The sequence below is a fragment of the Bison bison genome, unplaced genomic scaffold (genome assembly GCF_000754665.1).
Source record: "Bison bison bison isolate TAMUID 2011002044 unplaced genomic scaffold, Bison_UMD1.0 scf7180017864508, whole genome shotgun sequence".
NCBI classification, from domain to species: domain Eukaryota; kingdom Metazoa; phylum Chordata; class Mammalia; order Artiodactyla; family Bovidae; genus Bison; species Bison bison.
In genome coordinates, this window is record NW_011495064.1 from 13,899,902 (window position 1) to 13,926,893 (window position 26,992).

The window sequence follows — 26,992 nt, forward strand, 5'->3', positions numbered from 1 at the left end:
TAACAGCTCCTTTTAATTTAGAATCTCAATGTCCCGATAACTAATTTGAAGGAAATCAGTGTTTCACATTTAAACTCTTATGATTAGGGAATTCCCAGGTGATCTAGTGGTTAGGACTATGCTTTCACTGCCATGCCCTGGGTTCAGTCCCTGGTTGGGGAACTGTGATTCTGAAAGCCACAGTTCAGTTAAGTTCAGTTGCTCAGCTGTGTCCACCTCTTTGCGACTCCATGGGCTGCAGCACACCAGGATTCCCTGTCTGTTACCATCTCCCGGAGGTAACTCAAAACTCATGTTCGTCGAGTCCGGTGATGCCAGCCAACAATCTCATCCTCTGTTGTCCCCTTCTCCTCCTACCTTCAATCTTTGCCAGCAACAGGATCTTTTCAAATGAGCCAGTTCTTTGCATCAGGTGACCAAAGTATTGGAGTTTCAGCTTCCAATGAATATTCAGGACTGATTTCCATTAGGATTGACTGGTTTGATCTCTTCGCAGTCCAAGGGACTCTCAAGAGTCTTCTCCAACAGCACAGTTCAAAAAGCATAAATTTTTTGGCGCTCAGCTTTCTTTACAGTCTAACTCTCATATCCATACATGACTACTGGAAAAACTATAGCTTTGACTAGATGGACCTTTGCTGGCAAAGGCACAGCAAAAATAAAAGTTCCAGACCAGGGAATGAATGAATGCAAGCCTTGGCAGTGAAAGTGCCTGCCAGCACCGTATACTCCAATGTTTTAAGAGTTCTTCTCTCTCTTGTCACCTCATTCAGCTATATGGTTTTAATAATTATAATAGACTCTTGGCATTCATAGGCCATCCCTCTCCACACACCATTCCTTAGTTTGTGGCATGTGGTAATATGCCATTTTTCTCAGGCTATGGTTAAGTGTGAACTGAGTGTGCACTTAGTGTGGTGAGCAACAACAGAAAAATGCTGTCTTGTGTTCTTCATTTCTCTCTTGCTGACTGTGAGGTAGTGTGTGCTGTTATGGGAGTAAGAGATCTAAACAAATAGTTGTTTTTTGTTTCCTTCCATTCACCCTCTTTGTTAATTGGTGCATTCTAATAAAAAGAGGGGCTTCCCTGGTGGCTCAATGGTAAAGAAACTGCTTGCCAATGCAGGAGACACAGGTTTGATCCCCGGGTTGGGAGAAGGAAATGGCTACCCATTCCAACATGCTTGCCTGAAAAATTTCACGGATGGAGGGCCCTGGCAGGCTACAGTTAACAGGGTTACAAGAGGCAGACATGACTTAGCAACTCAAACAACAGCAATATTAAGAGATGGAAGGATCAGATATTAAAAATTCAAAGTCAGTAGGCTTATGTCTGAAGCACAGTTTCATCTACAACTTCACAGTACAGGACTGTGTCCAGCACCTAACAATTCAGTGAGTTCCTTTTTTGCACCTTTACAACTCCCTACAAACATATTCAATAATAATTCAAACGGTTTACAAAGCAATTCCTGTGGTCTATAGGAAGTAAAAGCTGTTCTGTCTTCACAGTTTCAAGGTAATATTAAATGACTTGCTAGGAATCACCTTAAATGGGTCCTGGCAAAAACAGCTGTTACCAGAAGCAGAAAAAGTATCTTTCTAATCCATTAAAAAAGTCAAGCAAAGTTTTACTCAAACCTACCTGGGCTAAGCATGCCATAATTAAATTTTATCCAGAAAAACTGAAAATTTTAAGAAATCTTTGACCTGTACAAGGATAGCTGAAGCAAAGCCAAACACTGTCATGCCTTGATTCCTAGTAATGTAAGTAGGATCCCCAAGCACCCCAAGTCACAGTGGTTGTAGAGAAGCCTATCTGCAACCAGAGGCAAGCAAGTCTTCAATAAATCAGCCACAAACACAACATGATATTTTAAATATACAGTAGGAACATTTATTTTAACACTTCTAAAAGATATTTCTCCATGCCTGATGATTTGATATAAAAATCAAACCCATCATACTTTCCCCATCAGTCTCTCTACATCAAGGGCAATCAGAAATTTGTACAACATGAATATCTGCTTCTGAAACAAAAATTACAAATTAAGTGATAACAAAAATACACAAATCAACTGGACCCTAAACAAATTTCTAATGAATTCTTCCCCCCACCCCCTCAATCACCTAGAGCTTCTTTCTTCAGCCTCATTCTGCTCCTTTTCCTTTCTTTGCTTGGCCATGAACTTCTGTTAAAAGCAATTCATAATATAAAATATTTATTAGATGCTGCTTTGCTGTGTTACAATTATACCTAACACATTTCATTGTATTTACAATTTAATAAGCTTGATCCTACAAAATAAAGATTAAAGAAACAGTGCCTTATATTAACATTATTTCTTTTCATCAATCATCTGGTATTTATGATATAATATGCATTATATTGATGCTTGGGGACTCAGTGGTCAACAAGATAGGTAAGACCCTTTACCTCATGGAGCTTACATTCTAGTGGGGAAAGAGAAATAATAAACAATTAAGATAATTTGGGGGGTGGCAGTAAGTATTATAAGGGAAAGAAAGACAGTATAGTAAATGAGACTGATTCTTTTTTAGGTGGGAGGAGTTCTCTATTTTAGCTAGGTCTTTTCTCTGTCAAAGGCCTTTCAGGGAAGCTGTTGTCTGAGCTGGGATTTAAAAGATGATGAAGAACCAGTTAGACAAAAGGGGTTGCAAAAGGGCAAAGGAATAGCAATATAAAGGTGCAAAGGGCCTTTAATATAGGAAAAATAAAACAGAGACAAAAAAGCTGGAACATGGTGAGCAATAATAGGAGGTCAGAGAAGCAGAAAAGAATCAGATCATGTAGGGCCTTAAAGACCCACAATAAGAAGTTTGGATATTATTCTAAGGGTAATATGAAGCCAGTGGAAGATTTCGAGTGGAAAAGTGACATGATAACTTAAGAGCACAGGTAGCATAGCACAATGTTTAAGGGAACAAGCCTAGAATAAAACAAAAGTAGGTTCAAATCCTAAATCTGCCCCTAACTAGCTATGTGATCTTGGGGATTAGATCCTTGGGTTTAGATACTCTTTAAGTTGACTAGGGGATTGAATAAGCTTCCAGCAAATAAATAACAGCTCAAAGAATATTAGATGAGTGTCTGTGCCACAAATTAAATATAGAGGATACACAGAGCAACTCTCAAACATTCAGGAGGAAATGAGAACCACTGTTTCAACTCTGGCTAATGATGATTCTCTGGGGTTGTATTCTAAATGCTTCCCAAAGATATTTACAACTTAAAAAGGGGATAGTGGTAGTAAGGAAATGGTTTAAATAAAGTGGATTCTTTTGCTAGACAAGTCCAAAACATTAATACATTATGTGTCCATGACTCTGCAAGAGGGCATCAGATTATATAGTTTCCCACACTTTAATGGAGTGTCACATGGGACTGCTGCTGCTATTGCTGCTAAGTCGCTTCAGTCGTGTCCGACTCTGTGTGACCCCATAGACGGCAGCCCACCAGGCTCCCCCGTTCCTGGGATTCTCCAGGCAAGAACACTGGAGTGGGTTGCCATTTCCTTCTCCAATGCATGAAAGTGAAAAGTGAAAGTGAAGTCGCTCAGTTATGTCTGACTCCTAGCGACCCCATGGACTGCAGCCCACCAGGCTCCTCCATCCATGGGATTCTCCAAGCAGGAGTACTGGAGTGGGTTGCCATTGCCTTCTCCGGTCACATGGGACTAGTAATACACAAAATCTACTCTGGCAAATGCTACCAGAAAATAAGGAATAAAAACTAGAAGTTAGTGCCAAGATACAGTGAAGGACACAAATAAACTGGCACAAACCTTAAAAAGTTGTTTCAAGGGGAAAGAAGGTACATTTTATAAGGACACTTCAGTACTTTAACTGTAGTAACAACATCTGAAGATTCTATGAGGAGTTAAGAATAAAAAAACTTACCTCTGTATTTTGCTTATGACGTGTACTCTTGCAGTGATTTGTCATTGCTTTTTCATCTGAGTAGAAGAGGGAACAAATTGGACAGAAGAATCCAGCCTTCGGTACAAGAAAGTCTAAATCTTGAAAATTCAGAGAGAAAGGGAAGAGGAAGGGAAAAAAAAAAAATCAATTATATTCTTTCTATAGCTGTGTTAATAAATTTATCTAAACATGACAAACATACTACACACAGCATATACTTACATATATATGCAAACACAGCGATCAAGAGCAATTAAATTTCTAATCACGAAACTGAGGTCTTTATTTTTAAATGAATTCTACAATATTCCAGAGCTTCCAGGATGCCAGGGCACTGGAAAAGAATCTGGCAGTCTTTGAAATAAATCTCTTAAGCATCCACTGTTTGTTTTTTTTTTTAAAGAAATGGTATAATGGTATGAAGAGGCAAAATGACAGGCAACTGTCTGCTTGAGGAATATATTAGGTAATGCTAACACATTCAGATGCCCCCGGATCATCTGAGCTGGCCGGCTCAGCCCTGGCTCAGATGCCCCCCAGCTCATCTGAGCTGGCCATGAACAAAGTTTGCTAGCTAAGCTTTTCTAGCATGTCCTAATACTCAACTGTAATTTCTGTCTGGGAAAGTATAACTCAATTTTACCAGAGCAACAAAGAGAGTACCTATCCCAGACTTCAAGAGTGCAATAAAAATATCTTTGCCAGGTAAAAACACAGAAATGCCAGTGCGCAAAACTTGTTAATTTCCACTCTAATTATCTAAGCAAGTTCACCACATTACTTACCTAAACAACAGAATACTTATTATGATACTGAATCTTTATTTCACGTGGATAAGGAAAAATATCATTTTTACTTTACCTTCAGGGACATCAGGTGCCACTGATCTCCCTGAAGAGTCCTCAATCTTCTTGCGTTTCTGTTCTGGTTCTGAATCCTCTAATCCAGATTCTTCACCAACCAAAGTCATTAAATTTTTCAAAGAAAAAAAGTTACTCAAAATAGATTTACAGATTTGTCTTTTAATGTTTACGAAGTTGTGTTGGTTTCTGCTATACAATAACACGAATCAGCCATAATTATATATATACATCCCCTCCCTCCTGAGCCTCCCCCCTCCCCTCCCCCAATTCCACCCCTCTAGGTCATCACAGAGCACCAGACTGGGTCCCTGTGTTATACAGCAATTTCTTACCAACTATCCACTTCACACACAATAGTGTATATATGTTGATACTACTTTCTCCATTCATCCCACTCACTCTCTCCCCCAACTGTGTCTACAAAGTTCATTCTTTACATTTGTATGTCCATTCCTTCACTGCAAATAGGTCCATTTCCAGATTTTGTGAGGCTAACATCAGATAATCCCTGCCTTCAAAGATTAATTTATGGATCATCTCTCTAAGGAAACCTTTCTCACCCAACTATTTTTCCAAGAGTCTTTATATATGGAATAAATGGGTAAATCAGTTCAACTTTATTAAATGGACTTAAGGATATGGGACTAAAGTTTAACAGCATATTTATACATGATTCCAGAAAAAATTCAAAGGTAAATGGGAGAAGTTCGAGTTCTACATTACGGATAACAGCATGTGTATGCAAAAGTGCTGGGTTGGGAGAAGAGTGTAGATTAAAGGGAAAAGCACACGAGCAGAGAATAATTCTGACAGCCTCTACAGAAGCCATTCCAACCAAGAAAAACAGAGTCTACACTGATGGACTAAGAGCCTTGTTACACTGAATCACAAGTAAAATTACAAACATTCAAATCCAGCAAAGTGAATTAACATCTAAGAAAGTACTCAATGTTATCAGCAGACTGCATAATATGATCTTGGGGGAAGACAAAACCAAAAACTGGTTCCAAGCAATTCTAGTTACCCTAAGTAGGTGAAATACCTAACTGTAATATAGCACTTGACAAATCTTTTATATATATATCCCATTTGGCTTTTAACACATATGAGATAGGCAGGTCAAATCATTACTATCCATATTTCTTCACAAAGGAGAAAGCAAAACCAAAAGAGGTAAGAAACTGATTTTGTTCAAGGTTGCATAGCCAGGAAGTGATGGGAGATTTGTGACTTCAAGTTCAGTGCTCTCCCCGTGTAACTGGGCCACCGTTTACCACATCTGAGGGGATGGCTAGAAACTACTGAATTCATTATTTACTCTTCTCTTATTCCTTTCATTTTATCAGTCATCAAGTCCCAAAGAGTTGATTAAAAAGACTGTCTCCCTTTTCTTGACTTGATGGTTAAAACAGCCTCCAGTCTCTTGCTGTAAGAATTTATTCCCTTACCAGAGTAACAAGCTTTCTCAAACACACTTGCTCCTACCATTCCAAAGGCACCTTTATCTAATAATAAAAACAACAATACCATGTATTATTAATATATATGTTACATAATTAAAAGATTAAAACAAATATTTTAAATTTAAAATTCTTTAAGAAATTACTTTCTTAAGCTAGGTTTTTCATCAAACATATTGCCCAATAATGAAAATAAATGGTTACAAAAGCAGTAAAGAAGTGATCCTTTCTTTATTTTTCTATGGAAATGAGGCAGTACTAAGCAAGCTGACAGTTGAAGCTGCCGCATCACAGTAGAAATCCTCAGGGGGGGAAGCTCTGATGAAATCATGCTAGAAGCATTTGTCAGTTAGTAAAACCACTGACGGGCTTCCCTGGTGGCTCAGTGGTAAAGAATCTGCCTGCAATGCAGGAGACACAGTTTAACCCCTGGGTTGGGAAGATCCCCTGAAGAAGGAAATGGCAACTCACTCCAGTAACCTGGCCTGAGAAATCCTGTGGACAGAGGCACCTGGCAGACTACAGTCTGTGGGGTCACAAGAGTTGGACACAACTGAACAACTAAACAGCAACAAAACCACTGCCTATGGCTTGGTATCAAGGAGAGGTTAATGGAGAAGAATAGACAAAGAAGGAGTACCCACTTAACAGAGAGAGAGCATCAGGAAAAAGCACATGATCAAGAGTAACAAATGATACAGAGAAATCAAGTAAGACTAAAAAGAAAAAAAGTTTTATCCAGTTTGACAAAAAGCAGAAAGGTTTCAAGTTTTTATTACACCTGGTTAGGAAATGGGAAAGGAAAGAGGCCTAAATAAACTGTGGAACAGCACTTAGGACCCAATTGAGAGCTAGGTCAGTGAGCTTGGACTGCATCACAGTTGGCCATTTTTCCTTAGAGAACATGGAATACAAAAGCAAGAGGGCAATGAGGATGCTGCAAAGAGAACGGTACAAGGAATTTAGCATTTTGCTATGAATATAACAGACACTGGAGAAGGGCATGGCAACCCACTCCAGTATTCTTGCCTGGAGAATCCATGGACAGAGAAGCCTGGCAGGCTACAGTCGATGGGGTCACAGAGTCAGACAGGACTGAAGTGACTAACACACATAACATACATGGTAACAAATACTTGTCAAGTTAACTGGAGCATTCTAGATACTGTTTCTTATTTGTGTCAACATAAGTTACATTAATGTTATTAAGACATCTTATTTAATTCATTGGCTGGCTACATGCCAGCATCCACAAAGCGAGGAACCTGGTCCACAAGGTGAGTTAGCTAGTAAACGATCCTTACTTGATGCTGCAACATGGTCAGAATACCTTTCATGGATCATTTCCATGAAAATTAGTAACATTTTTAGATAATATTTTTCTATTATCCCACTCCAATAATCTCTATAATGTCAAAGATAAAAACCTTTACCCAGATCTAACTATTAATAGGCTGCCTCCCCTCACTCCCATCCCTTGCCCTATTCAATCTTTTTTGACACTTTTCTTAGTAGATCTTTGGAACTTTAACCACCACCACCTCATGTCGTGTTACTCTCTCTCCCACTTCAATTAATCTTACTTTACCTTCACTAATTTGGAAGGCCTCTTCATCTTTCACTGGTTCCACTGTAACAACTTTTTCTGATGGTGGCATTTTTCCAATTCTAACTCTCTTGGTTGGCACTGTAGCTTTAAAGAGAAAGTCTAATTTATTACAACAGTAACAGTGTTTAAATTAGTTTTAATTATGAATAACAACTTTAATACTTCTTTACAAAAAATACAGTATTACACAAATTTGGAAAGGAAACCTATTTCTAATAAATAGGAGACTCCTATTTTAAAACAGTCAGCATTAGTCTAAGCATTCTCCTTTTATTTTCCCATTTACCTTGACCCAAACTACACTTTCCTACCTGCTTTTCTTAAAGAACCTACAAACATTTTTTTCTATTTTGTTCCACAAGTCTGTGGGATCTTTCTAGTATTTTCCCTCTTAGTCTGGCTAAATCGCTTAAGATTTCTGTACTGGAAATTATCTTGCTCTCTCTGAAGTACTAAAAGTGAACTGCCCTATCATTGTATACCATCAAAATATTACTTAAAAGTGAAATGGGACCTTCACAAATTTTTCTAAATTCTATGTCTAAGCAAAAACTAGGAGGCAGTTAGATATAAATAGCCTTCTACTTATTAAAAGCTGTATTATTCTCAATAATACAAATATAACATTGTCATTCCAATTCTAATCTGGCTACCCTAGTTTGCCTTCTGTTTTTGTTATTTTTTTCTTGAGATACAGTAACTTAGGCATAATATCTGAACTAAGACAACTTTGTGAATCTTGAACATATTTCTTTGGAAAGTATCACTTGGCCACAATTATATCAGTAATACTATAAAATATATTAAAAAAAATTTAAATACAGTCCTCTCACAAAACAAAAATTACCACTTCTAAGTATCTACCTGCTGAACGTCTTTCAATCATGGTTTTCGGATTTTCTTCCATAACATTCTCATTTACTGGGCCCACTTGAGACAGAGCTTCAAGTTTTGTCTTCTTTTTGTCCACAGTTCTCTTTTTTCTATCACCTCTCTTATCAGTGGGATGGTCATTTTTCCTCTGTGTTAACTCAATTTTTAAATCATTGTCTCCATCTTCTTCCTCTCCAACTTCATCAACAGTAACAAAATTAAGCTCTTCTTTAAGATTGTTAAAATCTGCCAGAGAGTCTTCATCCTCTTCAGTTACTTCATCTAAAGTCACTAAATGCAGATCACTGCTGTCATCCTGTATTTCATCTACAGTAACTAAAGTAGAAGGGTCTTCAGGCATCTGAGAAGAAATGAACCCAAGAGAATCCCTTCCAGTATTTCCCTCATCTCCTTTAGTATTTAAAGCACCAAAACTGATATCTGCCGACTCATTTAAAGGTAGCTCTTCTACTTCCCCAATTTCATCCACAGTTACCAAGCGTTCCTGTTTGAGAAGATCTTGCTCTTCAGCCACAGACAGCACAGTAACATCTTTAGTTTCACTGTGAGAAATGCAATCATCTTGATCAATTAACTCATCTAATGTAAGAAGTGAGTTTGAATTTTTAACCATGTCTTCCACGTTTATGTCATCTTCATCAATTACTTCATCCACAGTGACTAGAGCTTGTGCTAGCTGTGCAGCTGCATCTTCCTCTTCCCCAATCTCATCCAATGTTACAAAAGACAACTCTCCCTCAACCACACGAGGAGCAGAGATCTTTCCCTTCTTCTTCTTTAAGTTCAGTTCAGAGGAAGGGGTATTTTTGAGAGCTTCTTTCCTTTTTCCCTTCAGTGGATTCTGCTTGACGTGAAAAGGATTTACTTCTTCTATAACCTCATCCACAGTAACAAATTCATCCAAATTAAATGGAAATAAAGGTTCCTATTGGAAAAATTAAAGAAAAAAAAATCAGAACTGTGAATAACTGCTGATAACTGGCTAGGTCCCAAATAGTTTCAATAAATGTGCATGACATATCTATCATTTGTGAGAATTTCAAGAGATATAGTATGAGAATTTCAGCATAGAGATGTTTCCTACAGCTGAAATTATTTTTCAAAGCCCCAAAAAGCCAAAGAGTAAACAATGCCAAAGGTAAATCCTAACAATATCAATCCAATTTCAGTAAGATTACAATTATTTCCTAAATGATGTATGAATTTTAAAATATGATGCACAAAAATACTGCATTTAAAGCACTTATCAAACAATATAATGTAAAAGCTTACAGCTTCCATATGTTAAATGATATCTTCCAAGAGTTTTGGAGACTTCACAGACTACTAAAAGCACTTCAAATGAAACTAGAAAGTTAACAGCTAACTAGATTGTTCCACTGATGAATTTACACATATAATATATATTTTAAGATATGTAATATTAAGATACAGGCATACTTTGCAGATACATTTTTTACAAATTGAAGATTCATGAAAACCCCGTGATAAGCAAGTCTACTGGCTCCACTTTTTCAACAGCATCTTCTAACTTCATGTATCTGTCACATTTCAGTAATTCTCACATTCAAACATTTTCATCATTATTATATTTGTTATGATGATCTCTAGTTAGTGATCTTTGATACTTCTATTTACAAAAAGACTGTTATTGAAGGCTCAGATGATAGCGTTTTTTGGCAATAAGGTATTTTAAAATTAAGGTGTGCACATTTTCTGAAGACACAATGCAACTGCACACTTAACAGAGTACAGTATAGTACAAACATAACTTACATGTACTGGGAAACCAAAAAATTCATGTGACTCACTTTTATTGTGATATTCCTTTATTATGGCAATCTGGAATCAAGCCTGTAATATCTCTAAGGTATGCCTATGTAAGGTTTATGTTTTGAGAACGTTACACAGAAAATTTATTACTAAGATTTAATGACAAATATAACTACACGTAAAAAAAAATTAAAAAGAAACAGTTATCTGTGATTTGAAAAATGGCGCCAATACTAAAGAAAATAAATTCCTGGCAGGCCTCCTACGCATTTAGTATGCTATCAATGGCCAATTACTAGCAAACATGATAATGGCATTAGAATACATACCCCATTAATTTCGGGGCAGGAGGGGGAATCTGTACGCAATTGTACGATTAATTTATTAAGCCATGAAATAAACCATAATCCTTACTTCTGGCTTTTTAAACTAGTAACATTTCTCCTTGCTCTAATAAAATAGGCTCAAATTTATCCCCTACCAGAAGAAAAAAGTAAAATAACTGAAAAAATAATCTATGAGTAACAGAAACCTAAAATACCAAACAGCCAAATAAAAATTATAGTATGTTTATTTGGCAGTAGATGTCAGTAATCAGAAACTAAATCTTAGAGCCCATCTAGTTAGGGTATATTGAACTATACCAAAAGGACTACAAATTGGAGAGGACTCCAGTCAAAAGTCAATCTCCTTTACACACAAGATTTTATTCTGTATTATAACTTATTCCTATTGAGAGGAGACTGGAGGTGTCTCCCTTTCTAATTCCCTTTCCATCCTTATGTAACTTTTTGCTCCACACTAAGAACACAAACTATTTAGCTTAGCTCAAGGTCAGAAAACAAACTGGTAGTAAGGTCGAAATTAAAATATCTCATTCCTGTCCCTTGCTCTGTATCAAGCTAATTATTATAGGAGAGACACAAGTTACAAGGCAGACGAACTCTTACGGAATGATGGAACAGATGGGTCCATATTAGTGGACTGTTTCTTACCTCTTTGGATTTTGAACTTCTACCAGTGGTATTTTTAGGATTCTTAGTGTTTTGCCCTGTCAAAGTCTGAAATATTAAATAAGAAACACAGAAAAACAGAATTTACAACTAATTATTAATGTCCTTTAAAACAAACAAAAAAAGAAAGCAGAAAGCAAATATTACCCAAACACATTCAATGATACAAATATTTAATAGGTATTCCAAGTGAAGTCAACAATCATTTAATGGTACAGGCATCATCTCCATAAACTGTAGTTCAACTCAGTTTTACTAATCTTTTCTTCTCAATAGCTACAATGTCTATCAGTAAGTTGATAAATGAAGCTTCAATTTAAAAGAGAAAACGGTTTCCCATTTCAGAAGCAGGATGTTAAATCACTGCAGGAGTGTCACTGCAGAATTATTTTTAAATCCAAAGTTTTATTACTGACCATATTTTATCCAAATAATGCTTTCACATGTTAATAAATTACAAATTTCAGCTTATTATTCTAAGTGTCTACTGGCTTAAATCAATGGAGTCATTTAAGAAAGGGAAAAGGGAGCTTGGGGGCAAAAGGAGTGAGGAGATGAAAGTATAAAACGGAATTACATCTCCTACTCCTTAGCTACAATAGAGAGACTAATCACTTCAAAGACACTTAGTTCTTCCTACCCTCCTCACCTTATTGTTGCTGTCATCCCGTTTCATGATGGAAGGTTTAGCCTCTGTTTCCTGAGGCTGTTTTGTAACATCCCTGTAATCCAGTTTAGAATCTTTGCCTTGCAGGGCTGAGATCCTTCCACTGCTTCCTCTGGTAACACCGCTCTGAATGGGTTTTAATTTACTGCTGTTTTCAGCCACGCCTGACCTGGCACTTGTAGGTTTAAGTAGACCTGATTCCTTGGCTGAAAGCCTCTTTTCAGCATTTATTTGATCTCTGAGTACAGATTTTAGAAAACTTTTCTGGTTTTCAGATTTTGAAGCTGTAGCTCTTGCCTTTGTAGAAGAGACCACATCAGCCTTGATGCCTGATTTACTGCTAGATGCATTTGATGCAACCAGCATACTGATTTTACTAGTTTCATCAGGCTTATTGGCCTGAACCACTGTTTTATTTGGACATGCCTTGGTCACTGAGTTTTCTGCAGGCTTTTCTTTCACTGCAGCTACAACCTTATCCAACTTCTCTGTAACCATCCTATCATTCTTCTCAGCTTTCTCTCTTCCTGTTTTCAGATCCATTCTGGCTTCCTTAGTATTTAATTCATTCTCCTCCTTCTCATCCATGTTAGTTTTTTCAGAAATTCCCTTTGTGCTCACTGCCTGCTCATCCCCAGTGGAAATTCCAGGTACTAAGGCCACAACACAAGTAGATGGTACTATTTCTGAAACAGTTTCTTGTTTGTCTACTTCAGCTACAGCTTCTATCATAGACTCTGTAATCCCAGAAAAGAAATCTGCTTCAGATGGAGAGTCTTCTAGAATTCCTTTGATGTTCCTTTCTTCTATAAATGTATTATCAGAGGTTGATAACTCTGTTTCCGGGTTAATAATTTCTGTCTCTTCCTTCTCAAAGTCACCGGTATACACCTGCTGATTTAAAACAGATTCCCCTACATTTTCAGTGAATAAGTCAATACTGGCTGACGTGGATGCTACAAGAGGAATTTCCACTTTGACCTCCTCTCCTTGAGTTTCAACTTCAACTGTTTCAAGAGCAAAATCAGAGACACACAGTGTTTTTTCTGGTTCTTCCTCAAAAGGCTCTTTCTGCTGTATAAAAGTTCCTGTTTGAACGCTGGGAACAGATTCTTCTTCAACCTCACTAGGTTTAATAGAGGGACTATCAGCTGTTGTTTGCACCTCACTTTCATCAACTGGACTGTTTTTCAAGTCAGGGCTATAAGTATTTAAAAACAAAAAGAATACAAACAAAAACACAAACAAAAATCAAACTATGATGAGAATTCAACCATTATAAATAACCCTGCCTATGCTAACTGTCAAGACTTCCTAATGCAATAGTGATAAGCACTGGGAAATCCAGTCAATCAACATTAAAATGGTTAAGAAGTTTTGATGTAAATATACAGATAACATAAAATTTTAAAAAGAGCCTCCACTGCACTAAGGATTTCCTTTGAGCTCAATGAAATAATGGCAATATTATGACCACTGGTATGAGCCTTTTACCCACGTAAGTTATAACCATTTTTCCCCCCCCTGTGTCATTACCCCCCGCCCGATATTAGAAGGCTAAATGTGAATTCAAGACATTGCAAATTATTAGATCCTAGCTTCCCATCAGTAAAATATGTTCATGGTTCATGTAACTAATGACTCATGCTTTAAAATTTACAATTCTCTAAGTGAGCCTTACCAAAAAGGAACATAAACAGAAAGTGCAAGTTCACACTCTTAATATGTCACCTCTTTCTTTAGGATATGAAACAGATTTGTTTTTAATTTCCCAAGAACTGTATTTGTTAGTAATACTTATAAGAAAACTTTCTTGGGAAATACCTTTTAAATACTCTTGTCAGAAATTTAAAGTTAGTGGCAAAGCTGATAAGATCACCTTTACATAAACATGTAGTCTTATTATAAAGTGTGTAGGTGCCTTTGCTATATCACAAGAAAGATGTTAAAATCTTTCCAGTTATAGAGAATAATTAAAGATATGCTACTCTTCAGTTACCACAAGATGATGTATTATCTGTGTCCTGAGACATTAATAATATTTCAAAAATTTGGAAAAACTGCTATACATTAGGGTCTAATCATATGAGCCAATAAACAATTTCTCCCTCCCTCAAAGATTGTAAACTTAAAATTCCAAAAGAGAAAACTTTCCTAAGAGATCAGAGAAACACCTCTTGAATAGGAAAGCTGTTAAGGCAAACAGTTTCAAGAATTTATTTAAGTTAAAAAGTCAGCAACCACAGACTTTAATCAAATAATATTCTATTCATCTGTATAAGCTACCCTTTGTACACTTGAAAAGATTTAAAGACTTTTATTTGAAATAATTCACATCCCTTATATTAAAATATAAAATGGCTGACATTTGATGTCCCAAATTCTAACACATCAAGAAAAAACTTGTTGCCAAGCACAAATATGACAAAGATGAGAAAAAGCTGTGATATTCAGTTAAAGCAGTCATGTAAATATTACTTCTCAAAACGTGAGCTTTCATTTTTAAGTTTCATTTTTAAGAGACTGATTTCCAATAATGATTTAATTCAAATTCCTGCCTCATTACAGAACTGCACAGTAACCCTAAAGGCTTTACAAGTTAAGGCTATATGAAACTACCAATTTATCGGGCTTTAGAAAGAGAAAACTGGTGATTTTGATTCCTGGCTCTAGGATATAGCCAAGTCCTTCCTGTCTACCATATTTCAATTTTGTCAATAAATTTAAAAAGCTATTATCTTTTTAACATAATGAATCACTATGCAGGTCCACACTTCGGACAGACAGCATGAGCCTACTTGGGAAAACAGCTTAATTCTGTATTTGTTCTTGTGTGTCAGTCTTTTAAAATTATACTGCTTTCTTCACAGGATTCAAATAGTATCTAGTTTTCTGGCTAATATGGAAAAAGTTTCAGTGTTCACCAAGTTAGCTTGGAGAGTCAGTTTGAGAAGTCAGATAAGTGAAAGTATTAACACCAGAGTCAAAAAACCAGTCTCTTAAAAGATCAAAGAAAACAAAGTCATATTCTGGAAACTAGACCAAAAAAGGACTTCAGGAAGGCAGGATTCAGTACAGAGGTATCTAATTTCCCATTCCTGTCCTATCCCCATCCCACCATAACACTAGGGTTTCAAAACCTTCAGAAAAGGTATACAATAAAAGTTGGCCATGAGATCAAAGATTAACACCATACACACACTTTCCATGTTTCACAATAAAGGACAGAAACTGTAAGGACCTAACAGAAGCAGAAGAGATTAACATGTGGCAAGAATACACAGAAGAACTGTACAAAAAAGGTCTTAATGATCCAGATAACCATGATGGTATGGTCATTCATCTAGAGCCAGACATCCTGGGGTGTGAAAGTCAAGTGGGTCTTAGGAAGCATCACTATGAACAAAGGTAGGGGAGGCGATGGAATTTCAGCAGATCTATTTCAAATCCTAAAACACGGTGCTGATAAAGTGCTGCACTCAATATGCCAGCACATTTGGCAAAACTCAGCAGTGGCCACAGGACTGGAAAAGGTCAGTTTTCATTCCAATCCCAAAGAAAGGCAATGCCAAAGAATGCTGAAACTACTGCACAATTGCACTCATCTCACATGCTAGCAAAGTAATGCTGAAAGTTCTCCAAGCGAGTTTTCAACAATACATGAACCAAGGACTTCCAGATGTTCAAGCTGGATTTAGAAAAAGCAGAGTAACTAGAGAATCAAATTGCCAACATCCATTAGATCATCAAAAAAGCAAGAGAGTTCCAGAAAAACATCTACTTCATCCACCTTACCTGCCTTGTGAGAAACCTGTATGTAGGTCAAGAAGGAACAGAACCACAAACAGAACAACTGGTTCAAAACTGGGAAAGGAGTAAGTCAAGGCTATATATTATTACCCTGTCTCTTTAACTTATATGCAGAGTATGTCATACGAAACACAGAGCTGGATGAATCACAAGCTTGAACCAAGACTGACAGGAAGTATCAACAATCTCAGATATGCAGATAATACCACTCTAATGGCACAAAGTGAAGAGGAACTAAAGAGCTTTTTGGTAAGGGTGAAAGAATGAAAAAGATGCCTTGAAACTCAACATTAAAAAAATGAAGACCATGGCACCGGGTCCCATTACTTCATGGCAAATAGATGGGGGAAAATATGGAAACAGTGACAGATTTTATTTTCCTGGGATACAAAATCACTGTGGATAGTGATTGCATCCATGTAATTAAATGGATTGCTTGCTCCTTGGAAGAAAAGCTTTGACAAACCTAGACAGCATATTAAAAAGTAGAGACATCAGTTTGCTGACAAAGATACAAAGCGATGGTTTTTCCAGTAGCTATGTGTGATGTTAGAGTTTGTAAAGAAGGCTGAGTGCTGAAGAACTGACACTTTCAAATTGTTGTGCTGGAGAAGACTTTTGAGAGACCCTTGGACAGCAAGGAGATCAAATCAGTCAATCCTAAAGGCAATCAATCCTGAATATTCATTGGAAGGACTGATGCTGAAATCTCCAATACTTTAGCCACCTGATGGGAGGAGGTGACTCACTGGAAAAGACCCTGATGCTGGGAAAGACTGAGGGCAGGAGAAGGGGTCAATAGTGGATGAGATGGCATCACTGATTCAATGGACATGAGTTTGAGCAAACTCCAGGAGAAATAGTAGAGGACAGGGAAGTGTGGTGTGCTGCAGTCCACTGGGTCGCAAAGTCAGACACGATTTAGCGACTGAACAACAACATACTTCCAAGAAACTTTAGAATGAGACATAACACTGAAGATTAGTTACAGCCACTGAGTTTTTCCCAACATTATTAATGAACTTGCAAACACTTCATTTTGCACCCTTAATCACATGATAAATAATGCTGACATGGGGGGCAGTCAGAACAGGTAAAATGCAGAATTTTATTAAATTAGTAATATATCCATGTGAGATTTCTTTTAAAAAGCAAACGCTTTACATTAATTATAAACAAGAGGATCATATTAATGAATTAGTATCCATAAGTGCTTTAACAAAAAAAAAGGAACAAGCACCAGTATTTTCTCAGGATCACTCCAATAAAGAAATGTGAATAAAAGAGAGAAAAAAAAGAAATGTGAAGTATTCAGCAATATCCCATATCTCTTTTCTCTAATGTCATGCATATCAGAAAAAAATTATTGCAAAATGGAAATTAAAAAATTATTAGTGCTAGAACTTTAAAAATTCTTTTTATAAGCTCAGACAACTATCTGTAAATTAAGACACACCTGATTTTAAAAGTCAAAACAATGAAAGAGAAAATGACCAAAACACATACAATACCTATTCTTTCACACATGAAAGAAACTGTCAAATGAAATATATAAAGTGGATTTTTGGAAGAGCCTACTTACTTACAAGCCAGTTACTGTGCCCAAACTGCAGGTCTATTTACACTACCACATGTGGCACTGTTATTTATTCAGCCCTTTGTAGGCTTTTAGCAAACACTATTTAGCAAAATAGCAAACACTGCTATTGGTTTCTACTTCTTAGGCATGTAAATATAACTGGTACAATGATGTGCAACTTAAAAAAGTCTGTGTGAACCCATATAGCAAATCTATTGCTTATAAATATACTTATAATCAGCTTTATCATTTAAAAGTCTCATTTGATAAAAACTGAGACAAAAACTTGTAAGAAATTCTGTTTTTCAGGCATCTTACAATTAGGCAGTGTATCAAATAATATAAACTTCCCATATTTAAACACTCAAACTCCTCCTTCAAATTGATAAGCTCTTACTACAACTGACTAAGAAGTAAGGGTAAACTCCTTACTATAAAAGAGAAAGAATTCTCAATGAGTGATTCCCAATGATGAGGAGTAAAATGGGGGTTTATTCATCGGTGGGACAAAGGTGGTAATGAGTATGGTATTTATCAGGATGAGAAAGTCACTAAGCAGAGGATATACCATATGTGGTCCAAAAAAGTGGTGAGTTACTAGTTTGTATAGACTCTGAAGAACAAACTTTCAACCTCTGAAAATATAAAGCAGTGTACATATTATTTTGTTTTATACCAAAATATACACTAAATAGTATCTTTTTCGTTTTAAAAACTCAATGAACTTTCAAAAGGTTCTACAAAAAAATTGAAAATTTACTATTGTGCCTAACTATTTTGGAATAGAAAAGTCTAGCAAATAGTGATAACACAGTTGAATTGTTCAAGTCTTAGCAAAACATTTTATAAAGAAGTCAAATTTATATATTTAATATAAACTGTGTGTATACATTCTCTTTTCCTTTAAAAAAAAAAACAATTCAGTAAATATCTGAAAGAGACCAAAAACAACACTAACAAAAGGCCCGAAAGTCAAACATAGGCCCCTAAAACCCCCAAACAAAACAAAAAACACCCTGACAACACTCATATACACACAGAATTATCATGAAAGATAAACTTTTTATTATAAGTAAACAATTACCATAAAATACAGAAATAAAATTCAGTAATTAACTTATAAAAAGTGTTAGCAAACTTAAAGAAACATACCTTTCCTTTCCTAGTTCTGGGTCTTTCTCAGCTTTCACCTGTAATATAATTCCATATTTTATTAGGGTCTATTCTACTGGATTTCAAATATTTAATTCATCAATGCAGTGTTTTCAGTTCTTAAAAATCTAAGCTAAAAAAGACAAAACCATACCTTAAAAATACATCAAAACAGGTAGTTCTCAGTGTCCATATAATTATCATGTTCTAGAACTTTTTCCCCCATTTTTAAAAGCTCTAAATAAGGTTATACAGAATAAATGATACACAGAAATTAATGAGAAAAATAAGTTTCCATAAGTACATAGGAAAAATTTTAACTTTAAAAGCCTGGCAATGCCACTTCTGCTAAGAATAAAAACCTGAAATATCAACATCTTTTTGTGTGAAATTATAATTTTAAAAGACTTCTATTAATATTTATAAGGGAGACTGCTGCTACTGTTGACAAGTCGCTTCAGTCGTGTCCGACTCTGTGCGACCCCATAGACGGCAGCCCACCAGGTTCCCCCATCTTTGGGATTCTTCAAGCAAGAACACTGGACTGGGTTGCCATTTCCTTCTCCAATGCATGAAAGTGAAAAGTGAAAGTGAAGTCGCTCAGTCGTGCCCGACCCTCAGCGACCCCATGAACTGCAGCCTTCCAGGCTCCTCCATCCATGGGATTTTCCAGGCAAGAGTATTGGATTGGGTTGCCATTGCCTTCTCCAAACTAGTTAAAAAGCTTTCTACACAAAACATATAGAAATCCTGGACAAATTTTAACAACAATCCTTTTAAACATATATCTGAACCACCAAGAAAGCAATGTCCTGGAGCCCAAAATGAAAGAAGCAGGAATTAAAATTCAGTGCTTATGTACCAAGCATTGATCCAGGCACTTAGGATACATCACTGAACAAAAGAGCAAAAATATCCAGGTTTCAGAACTTTTACATACTAGCTGAAGGCTTTTTTTGGGGGGAATCATGTGTACTGAACTGAGAATGATACTTCTTTAGATCTTGTCAGATTAAAAGCTGAGAACTATATTATATAAAAACTGAATAATATTTCTAGAGAGGTTCCTGGTGTGAGAGTTCACATCCCAGAGTAAAGGCCTTCTTTACTAGGATACCTGGTAAGGTATTGCGCCTACACTGTAATGATACATAAAGAAAACTAAAGATGGCAGTATAAACCCTATCCATAGTGCTTACCAGCAGTTTGCTCTTGAGAAAACTTCTTAGAAAAAAACCAACCTATATGATAGTGAAGGAAATCTATACCAGATACCTGTATTAGCTAACTTGCTTTATTCGTAAATTAGTCAGAGAGAAACAAATGCACAAAAGAGAACAAGTTAAGCATACAAAAAAAAGATATTTCAGAGAACTCCTTTAAAAAGAACTCTAAAGAATACTCTCTAAAGAACTGTTCTTAAAATTTTTTAAATTCAATAGGATATAGCATCCACAGTATCAGTACAAGTGCTACTTTCAGAAAGACAGAATATTAAACTTTGAAGAGAATATTCAAAGACATAAGAGAAAAATTTTCCTCAGGTGAAGAAGGAATATACTAATTTTTAGATCTGAAGAATGTAGAAAATAAAATCCAAACCAAGTTCAAACCTTGTTCACTGTACTTACTGATCCTCCCAAATCACCAAACTGTCCTTAAGGCCTTGGCGCTTATTTTCTCTAAAAACCTCTTCTCCTTGCTATGTCAGTAGAACTTGCTCTCTTCTTTCTTTTACGTTTCTCAAATAATTCTTTCTCAGAGGGGCCTGACCAGTCTAAAATACACATATCCCCCTGGCATACCCGGTCATTCAGCACTCTGTATCCTTTTAGCTTGATTTGTCTCCACAGTACTTCACAGCACTTTTTAACCACCTGACACACACACAACGTATTGCAGCTAACCTATTTTATAATAGATAAGGTGTATATGTGTGTGTGAATTATCTACAGTCTGTCTTCTCCACTAAAAAAACAAACAATAAAAGAACAGTATGGGCAAAGAATTCTTCACCTAAACACATTATCAATGAAATAAGTAAGAGAAAAATAAAGTCATTTCCAAATATGCAGGGATTCAAAAGGTCTACTGGCCACATATACTTTCTGGGAAAATTAGTTGACAATGTATTCTAGCAAACAGAAAGTAATCCAAGAGAATAGGAGATACGGAGTCCAAGAAATAACAGATGTAACTCAGAAGACCAATAAAAAGAAAAGCAGAGGTATACAGGTGCTTAACAAAGCAAATGACCATAAATTCAGAACAGAGCGTGAGAAAAACAGCTCGGAGAGCAGATTCAAAAAATAGTAATTAAGTTATATGACCTGAGTAACACGACGACAGTGTTTTTACTATGGTGCAAGCCAAGAAACTGTAAAATTTTATTTCTTATAAAAGAAGAGAGTTTATAAGTAATTTAACAAAAGAAAAAAACAAACATCTATCAGGAGAAAGTAAAAATGGACTCAGTGTAGATTCTGCATTCTGGAGATAATCATGCTATGAATATTGAATTGCTCTGCATGTATGACCATATATGCTACATTTCCTAAGATTACCTCAATTTATTCTCATTTAGACAAATTCACAGTTTCATAAATTATAAAAACTGGAATAGTGATTGCAAAATAAAATTTTAAAACAAACTATCTGAACTCATAACCAGTTTGACTACTGCCCAAGAATAATTCTCAAAATTACTTTCAGATTATATCCTCTAGCTTTGGGAGAATAACCTTTATGTCTCCTTCATTTTCTAAAAGCACAAACAAAAACTGATACAAAATCATCTTACCTCTGATGAGTCCATCTTTGGAGATAATGTGCAGGTCAATACATGGTCACCTATGTTCTGTGGGTTTTGTTTCAGAAAGCTGTACATTGACTGAGCAGATTCAGGGCTATCTAACTGAAGAATTGCCTTGGAGAAGACAAAAAAATATTAAGTTTCTTAAAAAATTAAAAGTAAAATTACCATAAGATCTAGCAATTTCATTTTTTAATATATACCTAAAAAGAATTGAAAGCCAGAACTGGAGCAAGTATTTGTACATGCATGTTCATACAGTATTATTCACACAGTCAAAAGCAAAAAAAAAAAAGGCAAAAGTAACCCCAAGTGTCAACCAACACATGAGTAGACAGATAAAATGTGGTTCATGCATATAATGGGATATTTTATCAGCCTCAGCCTCAAAAATGAAGGAAATTCTGACACAGGCTACAAAGCATGCTGAAGACATTATGCTAAGTGAAATAAACCAGACACAAAGGGACAAATATTGTACAATTCCACTTATATGAGGTACCTAAAATATCAATAGTCAAATTCAGAGAGACAAAAATGTGAATGGTAGAGTGGTGGTTGCCAGGAGCTACGAAAAGAGGGAATGGGGAGTTCCTGTTTAATGGATAGGAAGTCTCAGTTTATAAGGAGCTCTAGAGATGGAGAGTGGTGATGGCTGAACAATAATGTAAATATGGTTAGCACTACTTTGACAAACATGATTTAAGAAATTTCTTAAACATGTCAAAGGAATTACTATCTACTACTTGGTAGATCGGGCTTCCCGGGTGGCTCAGATGGTAAAGCTTCTGCCTGCAGTGCAGGAGACCCAGGTTCGATCCCTGGGTTGGGAAGATCCCCTGGAGAAGGAAATGGCAACCCACTCCAGTACTCTTGCCTGGAAAATTCCATGGACTGAGGAGCCTGGTAGGCTACAGTCCATGGGGTTGCAAAGAGTCAGACATGACTGAGCGACTTCCTTTCACTTCACTTCTACTTGGGAGATCGGGTGTATTTTATGGAGCAAATACTGTCAAGTTTGCTATAAAATCCTTTTGAACTTTCTAGGTAATATACGGTTGTGTCCATGTCTGCTTAGTCATGTCCGACTCTTTGCTACCCCATGGGCTGTAGCCTGCCAGGCTCCTCTGTCCATGGGATTTGGAATGGGTTGTCATTTCCTCCTCCAGGGCTCTTCTCAACCAAACCCTAATTTTCATGGGCACATGTGTGAATTAAGAAAAGACAGAGGGTACAGCAAATGTAAAAAGGATTTATCTTTTTGGCTTTAGCCAAATTATGAAAATAAGGAATGGTTATTTCTACTTCTTTACATATAACTTAACAGAGTTATCTCTGTGTGTTTTAACACTGGAAAGGACTTTAGAAAATACCTGGTTGACACTCTTTCCTTTTACAAATAAGAACTAAAAGTGTAAACAACTTAGCTAAGGTCACAAAGGTACTTAAGGCTAGATGAACTCAAGTCTAAACTTCCCCATAAGATAATGGTCTTTGCACACATTACCTTTCTACCTTGTGCAAGTCTCTATTTCCCCTTAAAACTAGGAGTTCTTCCTTCTTATTACAGCCCAGTAGAAAATAAAACGGTATATTATAATTCTGCTCAGAGACTGAATAATGTTTACAGTTCAGAAGTTGAATTAAAAGTTGCAAACTGTACTGAACACAGAGTTCAGCTACATATTCTACATCATGAGAAACACTGGGCTGGAGGAAGCACAAGCTGGAATCAAGATTGCAAGGAGAAATATCAATAACCTCAGATATGCAGATGATACCACCCTTATAGTAGAAAGTGAAGAGGAACTAAAAAGCCGCTTGATGAAAGTGAAAGGGGAGAATGAAAAAGTTGGCTTAAAGCTCAACATTCAGAAAACGAAGATCATGGCATCTGGTCCCATCACTTCATGGCAAAAAGATGGGCAAACAGTGGAAACAGTGTCAGACTTTATTTTGGGGGGCTCCAAAATCACTGCAGATGGTGAATGCAGCCATGAAATTAAGACGCTTACTCCTTGGAAGTCATGACCAACCTAGACAGCATATTAAAAAGCAGAGACATTACTTTGTCAACAAAGGTCCATCTAATCAAGGCTACGGTTTTTCCTGTGGTTATGTATGGATGTGAGAGTTGGACTATAAAGAAAGCTGAGTGCCGAAGAATTGATGCTTTTGAACTGTGGTATTGGAGAAGACTCTTGAGAGTCCCTTGGACAGCAAAGAGATCCAACTAGTCCATCCTAAAGATCAGTCCGGGGTGTTCATTGGAAGGACTGATGTTGAAGCTGAAACTCTAATACTTTGGTCACCTGATGCAAAGAGCTGACTCATTTTAAAAGACCCTGATGTTGGGAAAGATTGAGGGCAGGAGGAGAAGGGGACGACAGAGGATGAGATGCCTGGATGACATCACCGACATGATGGACATGAGTTTGGGTAAACTCCGGGAGTTGGTGATGGACAGGGAGGCCTGGAGTGCTGCAAGTTCATGGGGTCACAAAGAGTCGGACATGACTGAGCGACTGAACTGAACTGAACATATTCTCTAAAAGATATATATATACAAGCTAAAATAGAAGGGACCTTGTTACCTTGTTTTTATTACTCATGTATACATGGTGATCCACTTTCCCAAACTGAAGTCCGACACAAAGTACACACTGAAGTCCATCTTCCGGTAAGTTATCAAGATGTACAAATCGATCGTAAATTTTATCTATATTTACCTGTATTTTTTTTTTTAAGAGACAGCATTAGAAACACACACACACACACACACACACACAGCTGAAGTATCAAACTGTAAAACACAGATTAACAATAATTTAGTTTTTCTGAGTTTAGGTGACATCCCCTCGGAAGAGTAAGAAAATGACTATATAGGTAAAGATAATGTATTAATTTTATATCTGAATGATCAGTGAAACAATATACTAAAAAAAAGTATAATCTTTTTTCTATCAACATAACATTTACCCAAAATACCTAATATACCCAATATTTATCCAAGTCAGTTAATATGGTTCCAGAATCTAAAAAATATTTCACATTAGGGACTCCTTTATCCTCTATTTCTTATTTTTTTTTTTTTTTTTACCAAGAGAAGACTCATATGACATCTCCATCACTTCAATTTTTAAAGCTAGTGCCAAGATTTTCTTTAATTCTTGACAGGTGAAAACAATAAAACAAACAATGTTTTTATCAGTTAAACAAGTGTACAAAAGCGTTTAAATGCAAAATTTACCTCTGGGTCATTTTCTCTAATCAAGGTTGTAAATATAGCTTCCTAGAAAGGCAAAATAAAGAAGATTGAAGGTGCATACTCTTTCTTATTTATATATTTAATTAGTCAAGATTTATAATAAAATATGAACAAGCATTAATAACTACCTCATAAAATGAGAGTCAAGCAAAAATTCTGTTCCTTCCAAAAATCTTTCCCTGTTCCTACAAAAGTTAAGTCATACCTGACCATAGACTTTAATTCTTCTTAGTCCCCTAAGAACATTAAAGACTACCAAGAGGGTACCATTGAGGGAAAGACACTCAAATTCACATACAAGGAATAAGAGATCTAATTTAGCAGACACTAAGAGAACTCAAATTACAAAGCAAACTCGAGGATGAGAACACACAGAGATATAAGCTAGTGAAAAAAACATCACAAGGTTCTTAAGTGTACAGCAATTTGATGTTACTGAATTATATAAAGAGGCCAGGAGTGGCACAACACAAAGACATCAAAGCTGGAAGAAGCTAGCTGATGAAAGCTTAAATGTACAGAAAACGAACTTTACCTTATGGGACAAGAATTCTTAAATTTTTTTCTCTTCAATGCTGACATATATAAAACTACCCCAGCAATTATATCACATTAGAATGATTCTGTATGGAAAGCTTTTTCAAAAGACATGCGTTTCCACCTTTCTCTAGAGATTCCTAGTATCTCTGCTTCATGCCTCTTAGCAGTAAATCTTTGTAGGCCACACAGAAACAATGAAGGATTTCTAAATTAGTTAAATTCAAATAAATTTGAATTTTATGCCAGTGTCATGACTTTGTGAAAAAGGTTTTGAGAAAGACAAAACTGAAGGCAGAGGATATAACAAATAACTATTTTTAGTATGAGTTTTAAAGAGGTGAAGCAAAGGTGAATGGGATGAAGAGAGAAGAAATTTCAGAAGTTAAAATAGATCAGACCTAGCACGAGCCAGTTATAAGAAATGAAAGGAAATAATCCCTTCCACCATACATGAGCGATTGGATTCCCTCAGTATGGAAGTAACTCTCAAACAAAGAGATGGGAGACTATGGAGAAAAAGGAAGATGCTTTCTTAGTGTCCGAGAAAAAACACATGACCCAAAGAAGAAAACTAGAAAACAAAACAGACTATAATAAATTTGATTAAAAATTTTAATAATAGTCTAGTAAATACCATGGTAAATCTATTATTTACCTCGTCTTTTAAATTCATGTTTTCAGGAGCCATACTTATTGAGAGTTGATTTCCATCCATTGATATTGGGAAGCAGGTATAAAATTTTATCATAGAATCTGCAGATTTTCTATTTATTTCTATAAATGCCTTTTAAAATAGAAATGACAAGAACAAAAAAAAGTCTTATTAAGTTACTTCTCCTTAAAAAATTTAATACTTATGAGTCAAATGAATTTCATAACTTACCAAATATTTTTAAAATAAAAAATGCATTCCTTAGAAAGGTGAGGCATATACACTAAGAACATTACAACTAAAACCAAAAAATAATGACTGAACTCATAAAGCAATACTAAAGAGGAATAACAAGGGACACTGTAGTAAATGACACTAAGGAAATCTTATTTATCTTATTCATCACTATATCCTTACTACCTAGAGCAGTATATAGTATGTAGCAGACAATAAACGATCATGAATCAAGTAAATAAACTCAATGATTGACAAAATATGAGAAATATGAGGAAAGAAAGAACCAAAGAAATGTGTAACGGTTATCAAGTTCTGTTCTGTTATTTTCTTAAGTATAAAATTGGAGCAGCGTACAGTTTGGTTTCTAAAACCAGCTTGAACATCAGGAAGTTCAGGGTTTACATATTGCTGAAGCCTGGCTTGGAGAATTTTGAGCATTACTTTACTAGCGTGTGAGATGAGTGCAATTGTGCGGTAGTTTGAGCATTTTTTGGCATTGCCTTTCTTTGGGATTGGAATGAAAACTGACCCTTTCCAGTCCTGTGGCCACTGCTGAGTTTTCCAAATTTGCTGGCATATTGAGTGTAGCACTTTCACAGAATCATCTTTCAGGATTTGGAATAGCTCAACTGGAATTCCATCACCTCCACTAGCTTTGTTCATAGTGATGCTTTCTAAGGCCCACTTGACTTCATATTCCAGGATGTCTGGCTCTAGGTCA

At 36.2% G+C, this 26,992-nt stretch overlaps 1 protein-coding gene and 1 non-coding gene across 5 annotated transcripts in view; one reads left to right on the forward strand and one right to left on the reverse strand.

The window, feature by feature from the left end:
• Positions 1–1,213: 1,213 nt before the first annotated feature.
• Positions 1,214–26,992, reverse strand: part of ZNF638 (zinc finger protein 638) — a 92,074-nt gene continuing 66,295 nt past the window's right edge. For 3 of the 4 annotated variants that reach the window (XM_010829788.1, XM_010829785.1, XM_010829786.1), the window contains 12 exons: positions 26,038–26,166; positions 24,825–24,866; positions 24,169–24,303; positions 21,563–21,688; positions 18,763–18,800; positions 12,204–13,422; positions 11,537–11,602; positions 8,739–9,693; positions 7,854–7,958; positions 4,804–4,893; positions 3,922–4,040; positions 1,873–2,192 (listed from right to left, as the gene is read on the reverse strand). In XM_010829788.1, the coding sequence (XP_010828090.1) occupies positions 2,127–2,192; positions 3,922–4,040; positions 4,804–4,893; positions 7,854–7,958; positions 8,739–9,693; positions 11,537–11,602; positions 12,204–13,422; positions 18,763–18,800; positions 21,563–21,688; positions 24,169–24,303; positions 24,825–24,866; positions 26,038–26,166 (3,090 nt within the window). In that variant the 3' untranslated portion in view covers positions 1,873–2,126. Of the gene's footprint in view, positions 2,193–3,921; positions 4,041–4,803; positions 4,894–7,853; positions 7,959–8,738; positions 9,694–11,536; positions 11,603–12,203; positions 13,423–18,762; positions 18,801–21,562; positions 21,689–24,168; positions 24,304–24,824; positions 24,867–26,037; positions 26,167–26,992 lie in introns of all 4 variants that reach the window. The other variant, XM_010829787.1, reaches the window with a different exon arrangement.
• TRNAC-GCA lies at positions 22,336–22,407 on the forward strand. Its single transcript has one exon. It is a non-coding gene; the product is annotated as a tRNA-Cys (tRNA).